The sequence below is a fragment of the Cucurbita pepo genome, chromosome LG09, assembly GCF_002806865.2.
Source record: "Cucurbita pepo subsp. pepo cultivar mu-cu-16 chromosome LG09, ASM280686v2, whole genome shotgun sequence".
In the NCBI taxonomy this organism is placed as follows: Eukaryota; Viridiplantae; Streptophyta; class Magnoliopsida; order Cucurbitales; family Cucurbitaceae; genus Cucurbita; species Cucurbita pepo.
The window spans coordinates 3,227,838-3,247,302 of NC_036646.1; the positions used below are offsets into that span (position 1 = coordinate 3,227,838).

At 34.2% G+C, this 19,465-nt stretch overlaps 2 protein-coding genes across 3 annotated transcripts; both read left to right on the plus strand.

Moving 5' to 3' along the window:
* Positions 1-886: 886 nt before the first annotated feature.
* LOC111801866 (phytochrome-associated serine/threonine-protein phosphatase) lies at positions 887-6,314 on the plus strand. Of its 2 annotated transcripts, XM_023686063.1 has the most exons (11): positions 887-966; positions 1,111-1,195; positions 1,796-1,942; positions 2,033-2,100; positions 2,843-2,900; positions 3,973-4,084; positions 4,259-4,308; positions 5,042-5,185; positions 5,257-5,352; positions 5,440-5,511; positions 5,834-6,314. In XM_023686063.1, exons 2-11 carry the CDS (start codon positions 1,115-1,117, stop codon positions 5,915-5,917), a joined length of 912 nt encoding a protein of 303 aa, XP_023541831.1. In that variant the 5' UTR covers positions 887-966; positions 1,111-1,114; the 3' UTR covers positions 5,918-6,314. The 2 variants fall into 2 exon arrangements, with proteins under 2 accessions (XP_023541831.1, XP_023541830.1); XM_023686062.1 differs by having other exon boundaries at positions 917-1,195.
* Positions 6,315-10,031: 3,717 nt separating this feature from the next.
* On the plus strand, positions 10,032-16,594 carry LOC111801801 (protease 2-like). The gene is made up of 11 exons (XM_023685964.1): positions 10,032-10,397; positions 10,580-10,863; positions 10,958-11,152; positions 11,624-11,970; positions 12,916-13,207; positions 13,727-13,885; positions 14,324-14,689; positions 14,867-14,932; positions 15,105-15,153; positions 15,340-15,463; positions 16,315-16,594. Exons 1-11 carry the CDS (start codon positions 10,091-10,093, stop codon positions 16,394-16,396), a joined length of 2,271 nt encoding a protein of 756 aa, XP_023541732.1. The 5' UTR covers positions 10,032-10,090; the 3' UTR covers positions 16,397-16,594.
* The last annotated feature ends 2,871 nt before the right edge of the window (positions 16,595-19,465 follow it).

The window sequence follows — 19,465 nt, forward strand, 5'->3', positions numbered from 1 at the left end:
TCATGAATTTCAGATAATCCAACGGGTCGGTTCCCGTTAAGCCCGGTCCAACTGGATCGAACAACCGGCTTTTAAAAAAACCGGGAACGGTTGAAAGATTTTCCAATAATATTTTTGCAGGATGGAGAAAATAAAAATATAAATGTGAGTTGTAAATTTATTATTAATAAAAAATATATATATATATATATATATTTACATTTTAACCATTAGTTTGCAACTTATTTTATAAATAAATTATTTACAAATATATGAGAATTATTTAAAAAAATTTAATATTTGTATTAGAGAATAATTTTTGTAAATAAATTTGTGCACGACCACTTCGTGCTGGTCTCGATCAATAATTATTTATGCTCGTTTGATTTTTGGTGATTATTCCGAGCTCTCAGAACGAGAATAGGAAAAATAGTAAAAATAGTAAAATACTAACTCGATATTCTTCGACTATAATTGTTGGTGGTACGTGCATGTATCGACACGTACACATGACATTGTGTAACGTATTTATTCAATGACAGTTAAAGAAAACGCTGTAACAAAAGATCATGCGCAAACAAAAAAATATTGATTGAAAGTAAACGACGATACAACCCGACAAGCTCTTATTGAACAAGACTAGGGTTAGCAGGTTAAATTACTGCTTGCTCGAGTCGAACGAGCATGTAATTCAAAATAAAAAAATATAATATAATGTCTGCGTGACATAAATAATACTAAATTTAAATAATAATAATAATAAAATTAATTATTGAATAAATATTATATTAAATTACGTTAAATTGTAATAAAGATGTTAAAAAGTCATACGACTATATAATATACGATGCTGATTGAATAATAATAATAATAATAATATTTATTTATTTGTTAATATATATTTTAAAAATTTTATTTATAGAACAAAGTTATTTTGTTCAGAAATTAACCGAAGGGCGCGGACGGAGAGTGGGATAGATCTGTCTGGTCAGCGTCGGCTCGTTCCACTGAAATTTTCAATTTCAATCGGAGTTCTTGTTCTTGTTGTTGTTGTTCTTCTTCTCTCTCTTGGATTGTTTTGTTCTTCTCGCGCCATTTTCACTCTTCTGTTGCTGGCAATCCGAGGAACAGGGACATGGATTTGGACCAGTGGATCGTTAAGGTCAAGGAAGGCCAGCATCTTCTTGAAGACGAACTTCAACTTCTTTGCGAATATGTAAGGTTTTCTTGTTCTTAATCCTAACCACAACCTGGTTTTCTTTTTGTTTGCGATTAATCTTGAAAACCTTATGTATTTGAGGATAGTTAGGGTTTATACATTTTGGAACCTCGTGTGTGTAGTAAACCCCTTGCGTATCTTCATTGATGCTGCGGCTTTTGCTTCTACTACCGGGGGTTATGCTTCGTGTTCTGTTGACGGAATTTTAAGTTTATATAGCTTTTAGTTTGAATCTCTCGCGTAGCTCACCGGTTTGTACTTCAATGAAGTTTTGGAGAAATGGATGTCGAGGTTGTTGGTTGTATTCTCAGAGATCAGTTGGAGGTTCAGACGTGAAATTCTGATTGGAAATTTGTGACATGGTGTTTGTGCTTCGTGTATATCGACGAGGATGTGTGATACGTTCACTCGCTTTGTATTATAAACGATTTTGTCGGTTGAATCTTGAAAGATTTTGATTGCACGTTTTCTGCCTTATTATGTATTTCTACAGGATCCTCATTGGCAATATCTGTATGAGTGTGTGCATTCGTGTTAGCAATTTTCGATAATCTTATAAGGTTTGTCTGTTATGGCTGCTTACTTTCTGCATAACAGGTAAAAGAGATCCTCATTGAGGAATCTAATGTGCAACCTGTCAACAGTCCTGTAACGGTCTGTGGTGACATTCACGGTCAGTTCCATGACCTGATGAAACTTTTTCAGACTGGAGGTCATGTACCAGAGACAAATTATATCTTCATGGTATTTTTTATACTTTTTGGACAATTTATGACGCAGTCACTTGCTGATTCTATGCGGTGGTTAACATTATCATTATTCATTCATTGGCAGGGTGATTTTGTTGATCGAGGTTATAACAGTCTCGAAGTTTTTACTATTCTTTTGCTTCTTAAAGCCAGGTAATGTTTCATGCATGCTTCTGGGTTTGAAAATGCTTTCCATTTTTGTAAGATCATATAAATTCTCAGTTTCTTTCTTTACAATTTTTTTTGGGGTGGGGGGGTGGGGTATTTGCATAATTTTGAGCTCATAGAATCAGCAAGGTTGTCCATCGCGAAGCAAATTAAGGTCAATGAAATAAATAACTCTGAAATATATCAATTGGTTACCAAAAACAAGGATTAAAAGGAAGTGTATCATTAGCAAAAACGAGGATTAAAAGAAAGTGTATCATTTATACTTAACACATGCACATAAAGTTTAGGTGTCAGTTTCATGCACATGGGTGATTAAATGGATCATTTCTATGACGGTCATCTTGTTGTATGTAAAGTTCATGGGCAATTTTTTTTCTATTTCTTATTAATGGCAATTCAAAAGGAGGATTTATGTGATTAGCAGCCTAAATATTTTATTTGAATTTATAGTATCGTATTTCAGTTTGTATTAAACATTACATGCACATATTCCAAGATATATGTTGTATTTTATTTATTTCTTTGCAATTTTTGCGAGAAGAGGGTCTTGCTCATTTGATCACTTGGCCTTTTGTTTGGGTTGCACTTATTTGTCACCTATAAGTACAAAAGACGTCCTAAAAATGATTTGGCTGGATTGGGTTTTCTATTCTGTTATTTGCTATGACGTTCTTTGGGAAAACCAACAATTTCCTTTTATAACAAAATTTATTTGTCTTCTTAGATATCCGGCTAACATCACACTCTTACGAGGAAACCATGAGAGCAGACAGCTTACTCAGGTTTGAATTTTCTGTTTAGGTTATTATTGAGGTCACGATGCTATCTCTCTCTCTCTCTCTCTCTCTCTCTCTTATAAAGTAACATATTTTAAACCTCCATATCTTCAATGGAAAAGAAAGGAGATGAATCTCTGCTTTTAAGAAAAGGAGGGAGATGAATATTTGCTTTGACCCTAGATTTGCAATGATGGATGAGTTGGAGAATTTAGGCCTTCAACAATACATGTTTCCATCTCATCAATTTCTTTTTCCCTCCTGAAAACAGTTGAGAAAATGCCTTTTCTCAAGTGCACAAACATGCTGAAAGCCCTTATAAATAGTAACAAGCATGGGAGAATTTAGGCATTCAACAATCTATGTTTCCATCTCCGTCCAATGTTCCCTTTCCTTCTGAAAACAGAGTCGAGAAAATGCCTTAACAGAAGGACACAAGTATTCTGAAAGTCCTTACAATCAACAAATACTATGGTCATCCTTGCATTTGCTTGTATTCTGCATCAACTCACTGGCACCTCAATTCTATCCACATATCTGCCTTTTTTTGGCTGAAGCATTGATAGTTAGTAAAATTGTGCAATAAAAACTTTCCTTCTTATGTAGTTTTTGTAATTAATGTTAACTTTTAATATGGTAGCAAACACCTTGAATTCAAGTTCAATTCGGTAAGGAGATGGGTTTAAAATCCGTTGAGGTCATGAAATTGGGATAATCATATATTAGGAGACGGACTGTAGTCCTAGATATGAATTTAGTGAATAGAAGCTTGGAGGATTTTGGAGTTTGGGAACAAGAATTAATTGATCTTTAACTCTGTTTGGAAACAGCTATAAAGTCTTTGGCATTCTGTTGCGCTCTAGTTCTAAAATCCTGTTTATACTCATTTTCGACAGCCATAGTTCCAGTCCTTTTTGTACTTTCTTTCCTCTTAACATTGAACTTGCTGAGTCGAGATGATTTTATTGCTCCTTAGTTTATTGAAAACTTCCATCTTCATACTTCGTTGATAACATGAATGTTATATGAAGGTTTGAACTTCATTGTAATATGCATGGTGCTGTGACTTTCTTGCTAGGTTTATGGTTTTTATGACGAGTGCCAGAGAAAGTATGGAAACGCGAATGTGTGGCGGTACTGTACAGATGTTTTTGACTACTTGACACTCTCAGCAATTATAGACGGAACTGTAACCTCTCTCTCCTTTGTTCCCCTTCAAAACCCCCATTCATGATGTGTGATTCAGTGTGCATGGATATATGCGATTGATTTCATTATTGCGTGAGTTTTCCTCGACTGTTTATTGGTAGTGGGTGCCCTTATGTATTGCTTTTTTTTTTTTTTTTTTTTTTTTTTTTTTTTTTTTNTCTGTGTCCATGGAGGACTCTCTCCTGATGTTCGAACCATAGATCAGGTTTTCTTATATTCTTTCAATTGATGATCTGTCTTTCTCTTGTCCATACCTTTTCTTATGACACTCACTTTATAATATGTATGTATCAAATTCTTCATATGAAGAGGGATAAAATGTATGAATATGCGTTTACCTATGCCTTATCCATAGACAATGTATTATGAATTGTCCAACCTTTCATATGTGCTTGGGAAGCATTTCAGAAATTAATTAGTTGCAACAATTAATTTGATTTCATCACGTAGAAAGCAATTGGTTAGGAAAGATAGCATATGCTAGTCTTGGAACTTTGACCATAACTTTTTCCATAGGAGCAAACCTGTTTAAGAGGTCAGTACTTTCTTACGGTAGGAAGGCTCCAAAAAGCAGTTTATCATGACTTATTGTTTGTTTATGTGCACGCTCATTCAGAAGATTTCATTTTACCATTGCTGATTGAGACTTTCTGCATGATCTGCTAATATTAATACAGAGTCCTCTTATTGGCATTTAGATCTGTGCAGATTCCTTGAAAGGAATGAATGGAAAAAGGTTATATAATTGCAGCGTGGCACTTGCCTACGAACACTTCCACACACCTTACAAATCCACCTTTGAAATTCTATAATGCCTGATGTGATATGATTTCATCTCTGAACTGTTGAATAATGTTTGTTAATCCTGTTCGCCAATGGATCTGTTTGAAATTTTACTAGCTTGAGGCCTTTTTTCCACCATTTTTCTTCCGCGACAGATACGGGTGATTGATAGAAATTGTGAAATTCCACATGAGGGACCTTTTTGTGATCTTATGTGGAGTGATCCAGAAGATATTGAAACATGGGCAGTTAGTCCACGAGGAGCCGGTTGGCTTTTTGGTTCCAGAGTTACTTCTGAGGTAATTTTATCTGTTTTAAAGTTCAACCATATAACTTTCTACAGAGCTGATGCAGATACTAACTATTGCAGTTCAATCACATTAATAATCTTGATTTGGTTTGCCGAGCACATCAACTTGTACAAGAAGGTCTCAAGTACATGTTTCAGGATAAAGGCCTTGTAACTGTAAGATTTAGAGCATAAGCTATTATCTCTCTCTATAATGATAGACTTTATCTAGTTGATTGAGTTATTTTGTCCTTGAATTTGCAGGTATGGTCTGCTCCAAATTATTGTTATCGTTGTGGGAATGTAGCTTCTATATTGAGCTTTAATGAGAATATGGTGAGTAGTCACTTGCCCATTGTAGTCATTATTTTTTATATTTTAAAAAGAACATATTGTTCTGTCAATGTCTTAATCCGTTGAACTTATGATTTTGACGTTGATTTTTTCAACATTTTTCGATCTCTCCCCCACATTTTTATGGTCAAAGTAGGGGGTAGCCCATTGAATATTTTCTCCATCTTTAGAGGTTTGAACCCCGGGATGAAATAAACGTTTTTTAAATTATCTTTTTCCTTCTAAACAATGGTTTTAGAATATGCTTTCATGGGAATTATATGCAAGTTTCTTACTCAACAAACCGTTTGTTAACTTCAAACAGGAAAGAGAAGTGAAGTTCTTCACTGAGACAGAGGAGAATAATCAGATGAGAGGCCCAAGAACAGGAGTTCCATATTTCTTATGATAAAGGAAAAAGGGGTGTTGATGGTTGACCATAATTGTGAAAGTATCAAGCTATATCATGTTCGGGCGATACATCTCTTAAACGACGATACCTTAAACTTGTTGTTTGCAGGTAGATCATTGTTCAGCTTTGGTGGTTGTTTCCTCCTAGGCTGATAAGATAGATATTTTGGGCTGTGAATTACGTTGGCAGTAGGTAATTTATTTTATTCAGCAGTTTGCATTCATAGTATGGTTTTTGTTGTTGGGACATCTTTAAATCCATTTGTGTATTACTATTGAAAGAAAGAAAATCTCAGCCAGCCACGCCTGTGCATTATATACTGCCTGTTCAGCATGTTTTTACAACTCAATTTCTGACATTAATCAATGTAGAAAGTATGTAGCCATGGGATTACTATATTTGTGTTACTCACTTCTGGAAACGCCATAATTTTCTTCGACTGGCATCGTATTTTTCGTTTGAGCTTAAACCTTTTGATCGAAGATGTAATGTTTGAACTAGTTAAGATTTGCTCACGTTGACTCGTGTCATCGAATTTGCCTTCCTTTTGTAATGTGCATATTTATATTATTGATAGGTTTTATTGAATGTCCTAAAGCCCCATGGAGAGAAGGGCATGTGTAGCATCATTCTTTTCGTAGTAGCTGAATGTTGTATCGGGTTACTTACGTTGGATGATGTCTCGGAGTGAGAGTCTTGTTTATATGGTATCTCTAATTTGACTACGGTACATGGAACCAATAAACATATGGATTTATGAGAAATTCCATTAGACGAGGTGTTGGGTGACTCTCTTAGTATCTTATTCTAAGAGAGGTCGTGTAGGAAGACAACAATCTCTACCGTCATAAATAAAACTACATAACTTCATCCTTATTTTACGTGCTTTAGTGCTTTATATTCTTGCCATAGGAAAATTATATTGTGATAAGTAAGAAAATAATGTATATCATCTCGACTTGACTTGATGCATGTTGTATGTCACACAAGTATGGATTGCTTCTCCACCGCTCCTGTCTTTTCATTGATTTTTAACAACGTTAGCCCGTGTAGCACATAGTAAGGTCTAATGATATGCATACAAGCCAAAAAAAAAAAAAAAAANAATTATGAAAAGAAAATCTCACCCGTCATCTAACATGTTGCATATTGTTGCATTTTACAACCTCGACAATGTGGACACATACCGAGTATTTTTAAATACTCATCTTCTGTCTATTATATTTTTCAGTAAAGACGAGAGTTTCATGTACAAATGATTTTTTTATAAGATTGTTTTTTTAAAGAAATAGTCATGACATGCACGTAGTAATAGTTTAAAAAAGTAGAATCGTTATAACTAGTGATGTGTTCGGGTAGTATCTAGAAACATAATATCTCAAAACCCTTACCCCCAAACAGCCTAGTGTATAGTTGTTGATTGGGTCATAGGGCTTTGAGATATTTTTGTTTAACCAATGAGATTGAGAAGCATGGCTGCCCATGTCCGGTCAGGGAATCCGCTTACGTAATACCCTGCCCTAATGCCCTATTATTTATCCACGATTTGATATTTTCTAAAAATACTATAAAATATTTGATTCCTTAAAATAATATTTTAAACTCTCTTAGTCTTCTAATTTTCAATAAATTGAGGTTGATTTTTTTGTTAAATAAAAATGATAATTTTTTTTTGCCAAAAGAGGATAATTCAATATTTCCGAATGGTTGGGTTCGTGACTGGAGCAATTCGAGTTCTCAACCCAACCCAATATTCTATTTTCGGATCCGGTAAAATTATCTGGTTGTTTGAAAAAATCATAATTATCTAATTTTTAATTTTCATAATAATTTTAAGTTTTGGTACGTCTCCTCGAGTTGACCTAACAAAAAAAAAAATGTCGTACTCACAAATTAACCTGATTTTTTAGTTTAAGAAAATTCAACCCTAACCCAAATTAAAAAAAAAATATAACTCAATCCAACATTTATAGTTTGAGTCGTATAGTCCAAGTTAGATGTATTCTCGGATCATATGAACACCTCGATGCAAAAGAACCAATGTGGACCGAGTAATTTTTTTTAATTTTTTACAAATATTTATTAATTTGATACAACTTTTATTAAGCTTTATTAAAATCTAATTAAATTAAATTTTTTTAAAAGTAACTTTTATTAGGGTTGTTTTAATGTGAAAATTTAAAGGAAAATTTCACAATATATATATATATATATATATATATATATATATATANCAAGGAACTAAATAATGAAGAATGTCATTTATTTATTTTAATAAAATAAAAAAAAAAAAGGAAATTTGTGAGCCGCACACGTTTCAATATTGTGGATAACCTATATCCAATTATTGGAGTACTTTTTGAGAATGAATCATGCAAAATATTATACAATATCATAATTATTATTTATATAATTTTTTTTTAATATCTTAACACAAATATATATACATAATTTAATCTCTCAATTTTAGAATATTATATATATATTTCTATATTTTATCTATTTGAATTCTATATATGAAATTCCATCAAATTTTAATTATTAAAATAATTAAAATAATTAAAATAATCTTCATGGAATATAAAAATTATTTTTTTAATATAAATTACAAAAACCGAGAATAGGAAGATAAGTATATGCTAATTATCGCTCGATTTTGATATGTACTCCTTATCATTATCGTCTGAAATTACGTTTTTAATTATATAATATTCGATATTAATAACAAAAAAAAAAAAAAAGTTAAATATGACCCTTGTACTTTTGGGTTCGGTTTATTTTGATCTCTCGTATATTTTAGTCATATAATTTCGATTTTGGTTCATTTTGTTGGATGAAAGTGTTAGCTAATTTAGGGAATGATCGTTTGTTTATAATCTAGGAATACTCTCTCTATTGGTTTGAGGCATTTTGGAGAAGCTCAAAGTAAAATGTTGAACAATATCATACCATTATGGAGAGTCGTGTTTATCTAACATGATATCAATCATACTATTGTGGAGAGTCGTGTTTATCTAATATGGTATCGATCATACCATTGTGGAGCGTCGTGTTTATCTAACATGGTATCAGAGCTATGCCCTAAAGTTAGTCATGTCGATAGAATCCTCAAATGTCGAACAAAGAACTCCAAAAGAAAAAGGAGTCGAGTTTCGATTAAGGGGAGACATACTTTGTACGAGGGAAGGTTCCCACATCGGTTGAAAAAAGAGTCGAGCCTCGATTAAGGGGAGGCGTACTTTGTACAAGGGAAGGTTCCCACATCGGTTGAAAAAGGAGTCGAGCCTCGATTAAGGGGAGGCGTACTTTGTACGAGGGAAGGTTCCCACATCGGTTGAAAAAGGAGTCGAGCCTCGATTAAGGGGAGGCGTACTTTGTACGAGGGAAAGTTCCCACATCGGTTGAAAAAGGAGTCGAGCCTCGATTAAGGGGAGGCGTACTTTGTACGAGGGAAGGTTCCCACATCGGTTGAAAAAGGAGTCGAGCCTCGATTAAGGGGAGGCGTACTTTGTACGAGGGAAAGTTCCCACATCGGCTGAAAAAGGAGTCGAGCCTCGATTAAGGGGAGACGTACTTTGTACGAGGGAAGGTTCCCACATCGACTGAAAAAGGAGTCGAGTCTCGATTAAGGGGAGGCGTACTTTGTACGAGGGAAAGTTCCCACATCGGCTGAAAAAGGAGTCGAAACTCGATTAAGGGGAGGCGTACTTTGTGCGAGGGAAAGTTCCCACATCGGCTGAAAAAGGAGTCGAGCCTCGATTAAGGGGAGACGTACTTTATACAAGGGAAGGTTCCCACATCGACTAATTTAAAAAATGATCATAGGTTTATAATCAAGGAATATACCATTGTGGAAAGTCGTGTTCATCTAACACATTTTAGTAGTTATTATACTTTTTACCGACAATTAAAACCCTTTTATATAAATTTATAATTATATTTAAAAAAAATTTAGTAGGTAAAATGTCATGTCAAAAATGTGATTAGAAATGAAAATGAAGAGACCAAATTAGACGAATATAAGACTAAAAATAGACCAATAATATTCAAAATAAATAATATTTAAATGAAATAAATATTTAAAATAAAATAATATTTAAAGTTATCATATTCCGAGATAGTAGAGAAAATTGCCTATCTTGAACCGTTGAAGGAAAATCGTTGACTGCAATGAAGCCATTGCAACAAAACGGCATATTTGGCTTAGTTAGGAGAAGCCTTGTTCTGTTTCTTCCTGTAGTGTTACTTTCGCCGCCTCCGCCGTCGGTAGCTTCCCTCCGTCACTTCCGATCGGCGGCCGCTACAATGAGCAACTCTCACTCGCCTCCGGTGGCTAAGAAGGTGGAGCACAAAATGGAGCTGTTTGGAGACGTCAGGATCGACAATTATTACTGGTTGCGTGACGATTCTCGCAAAAACTCCGATGTCATTTCGTATCTGCAGCAAGAGAATGCGTATACCGATCTCGTCATGTCTGGTGAACTATAGTTTACATTTTGTTTCGGTTTTTGATTTTGTACTTGAAGATTATGAGAAATTTATGGATCAGTGATGGATGAGAATAGCGTCGTTTGATTTATTGATTTCTGATGATTTTTGAGTCATGAGGATCTTTCGAGTAATGTGTGCGTTTTTTTTTTTCTTTATTCATCGATCTAGGAACAAAGCAAGTGGAAGAACAGATTTATGCTGAGATTAGAGGACGAATCAAGGAGGATGATATATCTGTGCCTGAGCGGAAAGGTTCTTATTATTACTACGAGAGGACTCTACAGGGGAAAGAATATGTTCAATATTGCAGGCGTTTTGTACCTCGTGGTGAAGAATCTCTCTCTGTGCACGATACCATGCCCACTGGACCTGGTGCTCCTCCGGAGCATGTTATATTGGATGAAAATGTTAAGGCACAGAACCAATCCTACTACTCAATTGGTGCCTTTGAGGTATTGTAAGGAGGAACTGCTTTAGAATTTGATCCTGTTTCTCTTAGACATAATTTAGATTTAAGAATCATCTTCACGGTCATTTCTTCTGCAGGTTAGTCCAAACAACAAGCTAGTGGCGTATGCAGAAGACACCAAAGGAGATGAAATCTACACGGTTTATATAATTGATGCCGAGACTGGAGCTTCTGTAGGGAAGCCTCTTGTAGGTGTCACATCGTATCTCAATTGGGCTGGCGATGACGCTCTAGTTTACATCACAATGGATGAGATTCTTCGGCCCGATAAGGTGTTTTTCTACCCCATATGACCACATCCTTTATTTGTTCTTCAATGGGTCCTACTCTGCCTGTCTCATTGGAATAGAACTAACAAGTCTTTTATTTCCTGAGATCTATCATATTCAAGATACCTGTTGATCGTTCTGTATATTCAGAATCGCTTTCTAATGATATATTTGTTGGTCCATTCACTGAAATAGAACAGTTTGGATTTCCTTTAATTTCTCGTTTGTGCTAAGGATGTACATTATAGTATCCTAATAAGTTTATGTCACATTGGACCCAGAGGAGTTTTTATAGTTGTAAAGGGCGCTGCTTGGAGTACCTTTATGGTGATTTTTTTTGTTAATTCCGATATAATTGCATTCAATATTTGCATTATGACGTTCACATAAATATTATGGTCAGACTTCAAATTAAAATTTTCTTTGTCAACGTATTCAGATGTTGATCTAGTAAAATTTTCCCTTTTTCAATAGGCATGGTTACATAAACTGGGAACAGAGCAGTCAACTGACACCTGCCTTTATCATGAAAAGGATGATATGTTCTCTCTTGATCTTCAAGCTACCGAGAGCAAGAAATACTTGTTTATTGCATCTGAAAGTAAATTTACTAGGTTCAACTTTTATCTTGATGTTTCAAGGCCCCAAGATGGAATTGTTGTTTTGACACCTCGAGTGGATGGAGTTGACACTTTTCCCAGTCATCGTGGAAATCATTTTTTTATCCGGAGACGAAGTGCAGAGATTTTCAATTCAGAAGTAGTAGCTTGCCCACTTGATAATACATCTGCAACGGAAGTTATTCTTCCACACAGGGAAAGGTAGTGATTTGTATTCTCGCATCATAATTTTTTTTTTTTTTTTTTTGTCAAATATAACTCAAGGCTTGATCATTCGTCAAAATTGTCTGCCAAGTTCAATTTTCTCNGTTAGGATGGTCGGGAGGGAGTCTCACCTTGACTAATTTAGAGGATAGAGGATCATCATAGGTTTATAAGTAAGGAATACTTCTCCATTGGTACGAGGCCTTTTGAGGAAGCCCAAAGTAAAGGCCTTAGAGCTTATGCTCAAAGTGGACAATATCATACCATTGTGGAGGGTTTGTGATTCCTAACATGGTATCAGAGCCATGTCCTTAACCTAGCCATGTCAGTAGAATCCTCAAGTGTCGAACAAAGAAATTGCAAGGTTCAAAGGTGTAGTCAAAAGTAACTCATGTGTCGAACAAAGGGTGTACTTTGTTCGAGGGCTCTAGAGAAAGAAGTCGAGGCCTTTTCCTAACAAAATATAGGAACGGGGATTTGAATCTTTGACTTCAAGAGAAAGAGAATGAGAATATGCCATAATCAGTGGGTATTCTCTTGTGATAATTGATAATGGTATAATGTGGAGTTGACACAAAATTGGAATTGAAAAGCTGAGAGTTGATTACTTGAATCAACAAGCTTTAGGAGAAAAGAGATCTTTATTGGAACTTGCTGTCTACTTATTTTATTTGTTGGAAATTTGTTTCGCTAGCTATTTTTGTAAAAGGAAAGACCTGACTGATCTATATCTAGGAGTAAAAGAAAGGCTGAACTATTATCAGGATTCTCATGTTCACTTGGTCTGACACTCGGTAAACTTCCTATTATTCTGTGAATCTAATATTGTTTGTTGAAGGCTTCTTAATTAGTTAATGTTTCAATATTTCTCTATATTTTCTGCAACCCATCTAGGAACAAACTTGTCATTAAGGCTTATTAAGTTGTTTGAATCTTGTCCAGCGTGAAAATCCAGGATATACAACTATTTCTTAATCACATCGTTGTATTTGAACGTGAAGATGGTCTACCAAAAATTGTTGTCTATAGCCTTCCCGATATTGGGGAACCACTTAGAAGCCTTGAAGGTGGACGAGCTGTGGATTTTACTGATGCCACTTATTCAGTGTATTTATCAGACTCAGAATTCTCTTCCAGCATTTTACGGTTTTGTTACAGCTCAATGAAGACACCCCCCTCTACTTATGACTACGATATGAAAACAGGAGTTTCCATTCTAAAGAAAGTTGAAGCAGTGAGTAGTTCTGCTAACATGGCTATGTTGTTTTCTCTTTTGACCAGGATTGCCTCTAGGTGTAAATGAATAATTGTTTATCTTTACATGTAGAAGTATTTTCAAGCTTCCTGGTTTTGTGAAATTTTTTTGACCAGATATGCATTTCAACCGCCTAGTTTTTCGGCCTACTACCCATGAGGGGCAAGGAAAATATTTCTTTTCCTCATTTATCTTGTTTTTCTAAAATCAGTGATAGTTTCTTCCACTTTTGAGTTCATCTGTTACATTTTTTAATTTTCGTGCTTAAGAGTTTTTATTCCCTTGTGTTTATAACTTTTCGATATCTTACAAAATTCTTCTCTATTCTTTATTGATTTCATGCCTTCTCATCGTCCACTTCTTTATACTTGAGGATTCCTGTTCTATTGCGTTTTCTTTATTCCATCCAAAAATCTCCTATTTATCTTTCCTTCCTCCCAGGGGGATTCAAATTAATTTATTTTTCTGAACTGTAATGAATCTCACTACTTATCTCAGGTTTTGGGAGGTTTTGATATTACCAAATATGTCACGGAGAGGAAATGGGCAACTGCTCTAGATGGCACTAAAGTTCCCCTATCAATTGCTTATCGAAAGGATCTTGTGAAACTTGATGGTTCAGACCCACTTCTACTTTACGGCTATGGCTCTTATGAGGTAAAAAAATCCAATGTTAATTAGACTCTAGACCGATTTCAGGTTGTAGAAGTTATTTTAAAGTGAAAGAGTGTTCTTGTTTTATGGGGCAGCCACTCCGAATGGATTATAGTTTTGTTAATGGAGCTTTACTTAATGTAATTACAAGTTAATTTCCTGTTTTAATCAATTTATCAAAATTTCCAGTTCAGAAAAATTGTTTCTGCATTGTAACATATTGTTCTTTGATGATCTATGTTGCATTTTGATGGCCTCGTTTTTTGCTGCAGCTATGATGTCTGCCATGTGCCAATTTACTGTTCATAATTATTTGCATAGAACATGACCTTGTACCTGAATCTTTCAGTCTACTTCTTCTTGTCACGTCACTGAGTTATGAATTGTAACAATTATTGTACATGAACATTGTTTTGAATGCGAATTTCATCTTTTGAACAGGCATGCGTAGACCCCAGTTTCAAGGGATCAAGGATATCTTTACTAGACAGAGGTTTTATTTATGTAATTGCTCACATTCGTGGGGGTGGTGAAATGGGGAGACAGTGGTATGAAAATGGAAAGTTACTGAAGAAAAAAAATACATTCATGGACTTTATTGCTTCTGCTGAATACTTGATCGAGAATAAATACTGTTCAAAGGAAAAATTGTGCATTAATGGAAGAAGTGCTGGTGGTTTGCTTATTGGTGCTGTTTTAAATATGAGGCCTGATTTGTTCAAAGCTGCAGTAGCTGGGGTACCTTTTGTTGATGTTTTAACGACCATGCTTGATCCGACAATTCCCCTTACAACTTCGGAGTGGGAGGTAAATCTCTTCCCTAGTAATGCTGTTAGTGGTGTGATGACAACTAGTGCTAGTAATTCCCTTAATTAGTCGAGTTGAGACTCGTCTCCCAACAATCCTCAACAATTTCTAGATACGTTAGCGGAGCGCCTATTCTTTCTTTTTGACTTGCCTCGTACCTTCTTTTGAATTCTGTAGGAATGGGGTGACCCACGTAAGGAGGAATTCTACTTTTACATGAAATCATATTCTCCGGTGGACAATGTAAGCACCTCACAATTTCTTGACCAACATGTTATTTCGGCCATTTCCACCTAATCATCGAATTGATCTCAACTTGATTTTGGGTCATTTGAATATATCCGTGTTTATGTGTTTCATACAATATCTTCAAACTTTTGGTTTCATTGGACATGACTTTATCTGCATTTTTTAGGTTAAGGCTCAAAATTATCCAGACATACTTGTTACTGCCGGCTTAAACGGTAAGAGTGAATGCTTAAAACTTCAATCCAATTAGAGTTGACCAATTTCCCTGTTTCTTCATCCTGTGCACATAATTGCCATTCATACTCAGAATGGACAAGGAGTTTGATGAATATATATATATATATATAATATATTTAGAGACATACCTTCGAAGTGTCAATTCTTTTTTGTCCATGTGGCAGATCCACGTGTTTTATATTCAGAACCCGCCAAGTTTGTGGCAAAATTAAGGGATATGAAGACTGATCATAATCTTCTGCTTTTCAAATGTGAACTTGGTGCCGGACATTTTTCAAAGTCAGGAAGGTAATAATTCTGTAGTTGATATCTTTTGTAGGCTTTACCTTGTGATCTGTGTTTTTCTCATCTCTTTTTGTTGCTTGTGCCTTTCTTCCTTCTTTAATATGATAATGACGCTATTTCTTATTAAATTGGTTTCATTAACCGCTGCCTCTACTATTTGTTGCAACTCTGCTGTAGATTTGGAGGAGAAACATTATGTTGAACTATGTTTGGATTTCTGACTGCCTATTATTTTTGGTAGACTTATAATGCAATAGCCCAAGTTCACCACCCGATATTGTCTTCTTTAGACTTTTCCTTTTGAGTTTTCCCTCAAAATTTTGGAAACGCGTCGGTTAGGTAGAGGTTTCCACATCTTTATAAAGAATGTTTCGTTCTCCTCCCCAACCTACGTGGGCTCTCACGATCCACCCCCTTTAGGGCCCAGCGTCCTCAATGACACTCGTTCCCTTCTCCAATCAATGTGGGACTCCCCAATCCATCCCCTTCGGGGCCCAGCATCCTTGCTGCACACCGCCTCGTGTCCACCTCCTTTGGGGCTCAGTCTCCTCGCTGGCACATTGCTAGATGTTTGGCTCTGGTACCATTTGTAACAGCCGAAGCCCACTGCTAGTAGATATTATCCTCTTTGGACTTTCCCTTTCGAACTTAGAGGTTTTTAAAACGCGTATGCTAGGGAGAGGTTTCCACACCTTTATATAGAATGTTTTGTTCTCCTCGGGAGTGGGATCTCAATATAATATTCAAATCATTGTGTATTTTCTTTGGGCACTAACAAGACACATAGATTTTATTGTTTTTTATTTATTAATTTCTAGATGTTTATTTATTTATTTATTTTTGCTACCGTGCAGATTTGAGAAGCTACAGGAGGATGCTTTCACATACGCTTTTATACTGAAGTCTCTTAACATGATTCCAGCACTTGGAAACTGAGCATGAAAGCTGCCCTTGATGGTAAACAAGTACCATCTTTAAACTCTTTCATTCTCTATTGAAAAAGATGCCCTTTTAGTGAATCTTTATTTACGAGAGTGAGAGGTCCTTTGTACTGATCTTCATTACCATTAAGCTATAAATATAACTAGTTAGGACTCATGAACTAAGACATCAATCATGCCATATAAATTTCAACGAAGATGTGAAGAAAATGTTGTTCAAATTATCACAAACAAATCATGCCACGTTAAAAGAAGAATCAAGCTTAATTTATTTTAGATGGTTATAAATTTTGGGTGTATAATAATTTAGACTTATGGTGTTTGTTTAATGTATTTTAAGGTTTATTTACCTAGTGACTACTTATGGTCATAAAATATAAAAGTTACAACTCTTGAAATACTTTATGGAAGGTCAAGAGTTTTAATTTTGAGGCTATATAAAGACATGTATGTTGTCTTTGTAAGGAGACTTTGAAAATGTAGTATAAAGAGTATTTGTGTTTTCCTTTCGCCAATGACTAAATTTCTTTGCAATTCTATGTAGTTTAGGTTGCATGTAGAATCATTCCAGCTTGACATGATCAATCTTGCTTATGAAGTGATTTAATTTTCAAATAAGTGTTCTTGCCTTGAGATATTTGATCAACAAGGTAATCTGAATTTTAATTACCTTTGAGTGATTCTTTATCATTAGCTCTAAGTGTTCTTACCTTTCTTTTGCGATTCTATGTAGTTTAGATTCATGTTTAGAATCATTCAAGCTAGACAAGATCAATCTTGTTTGTGGAGTGATTCGAATCTCAAACAAGTGTTCTTGCCTTGAGATATTCGATCAACAAGATAATTCGAATCTTACTTCCCTTGTAGTGATTCCTTATCACATATAAAAATAAATGGATCAATAGTAAATAACTATGTAGAGTAAAAAGTTATATGTGAAGCTATATATGGTATGTGTAAATGACCTAAAAATAAATGGATGAATAGAAAATAGCTATGTATAGTAAAAAGTTATATGTGAAGCGGTAGATAGTTATATATATAGTAGATGATTATATCTGATAAAGCTATATATAGTAAGCTAAACCATATATAGAGTTCTACTCTCTGTATTCTCTGAAAATGTACCTCCTTTATTCTCTGAAAATGTACCTCCTTTATTCTCTGTTTTATTCTCTGTATTCTGTCTTACTGTACATGTGAAGTCATCCATACAAATCATTTGGCCAGAGTTCTCTTTGCATTTTCTCTCTCATGTTCTTTGTGTTCATCTAGATTGAGTGTGTGCGTTGTTGTGCAATCCTAACATGAGGGTCTATTAACATTATTTAAATTAAGTTCTTAATGTTGACTAGTCGATTACTCTTTATTTTTATTATATTTTAGAGCATAATTTGGGTCCCAAAACTTATTTTCTAGCATGCAATTATTATGTGTATAGAACATATTAATAGCTTGGTTTACCATATCTATAACTAATATCTGTACTTAGATGCTTTGGTTTAACTTGAACTTGTCTTAGCCCATGACCTTTTGGTGGGTTTAGTTCTTTGATACTTTAATAATGGCACATTAGGTAATATAAGTTGTTACATATTATTTTAATTAAATGAAAAAAACCCCAAGCTAAAGGGAGGTTGTTAGAATAATCTTACCTTATTAAAGGATACCTTCCCTTTTATTAAGAAAATAAACTTTATACTTAGAGTAATAAATGTAGCTAAATTATTGAATATGCTTTGTTAGGAAATGAAGCAAAGACTTTATAAAAGAGAATAAGATTATGAATGAAATTAAATTATAAGATATGCTTTACTTTGCTTCTTCTCTATTAGAATTAATCATACTTGTTATTGAAATTTGTTATGTTAAATGAAGTGTCGATTTTTCATTGATTATTTGCTTGTTATATTGAGAAATTTTACTTATAATAAAAAACTAATAAATTAGAAGGAAAAAAAAATATGTAAAATTGAGATGAGGAATCACGAATCTCTGTAATTGTATGATATTGTCTACTCATGACTTTGCTTTGGGGTTCTTCAAGAGGCCTCATACTGATAGAGATAGTATTCATTGATTATAAATCCATGATCATTTCCTAAATTAGCCGATGTGGGACTTTCATTCAAAAATAAACCGACCTCACGTGTGTAATAGCGGGTTTCATGTTTGTAAGCCTTTTGATATCAAAATCTATGGGGTTGTTTGCTTCATATGACCTCTTTTTAATGGAGAAAAAGAGGGAAAAACGGACTATAAACTTTACAATTAATTGATATATTGTAAAACGATCTAACTTTTGACTAATATATATATATATAACTATAAAAATAGTTTCTATTTTCGTTGAGAATCATTCTCATGGGCTTTTTTGACGTGGGTTCCAAATTTTAGTAAGTAGCATGTTTATCGGTCTACTTTCTTTGAAGGTATTATTTTGAGTCAGGTTGATTATTAACCCTTAATTTATATGAAGCGGGTAGGTTTTTGATTTTATGAATTACGGGCATAATTCATCCCATTAAAAACTATGAAAATTTTAATTTAGTTGATAAAATATATTTTGACGTACATAATTATTTCGCCGTTAATTGAAAAACAAACTTTCGTGTATAAGTAATGACATTAAATTTTTTAAAATAATAGAAACATATGGTAACTCAACATCGAATAGTTGGGCCAATTAACTGAGTTAATTGCATAAGGTGATGTCACAAAATCTTTCTTCTAACCAAGAATCCCATTATTAACCCGTGCATCCAATTTATTGTCAAATGAAAAATTGACGGTTTTATCCATAAAAAAACAAAAACTTATAAAAGATGACAGTTACTACGACTAGAGTTAGGTAAGCAAGCAAGACGGAGAGACTAGAAAAGTCGAAACATGGGGTTCTCTATTTCTAAGAAGATTATCTTCGGGATCTAAAAATCATAAAAAAAAAAAAAAAAAANATTGATGAATGAAAAGACATAAAGTTACAATAAATAAATAAATAAATAAATTATTAAAAAAAAAAAAAAAAAAAAAAAAAAAAAAAAAAAAAAAAAAAAAAAAAAAA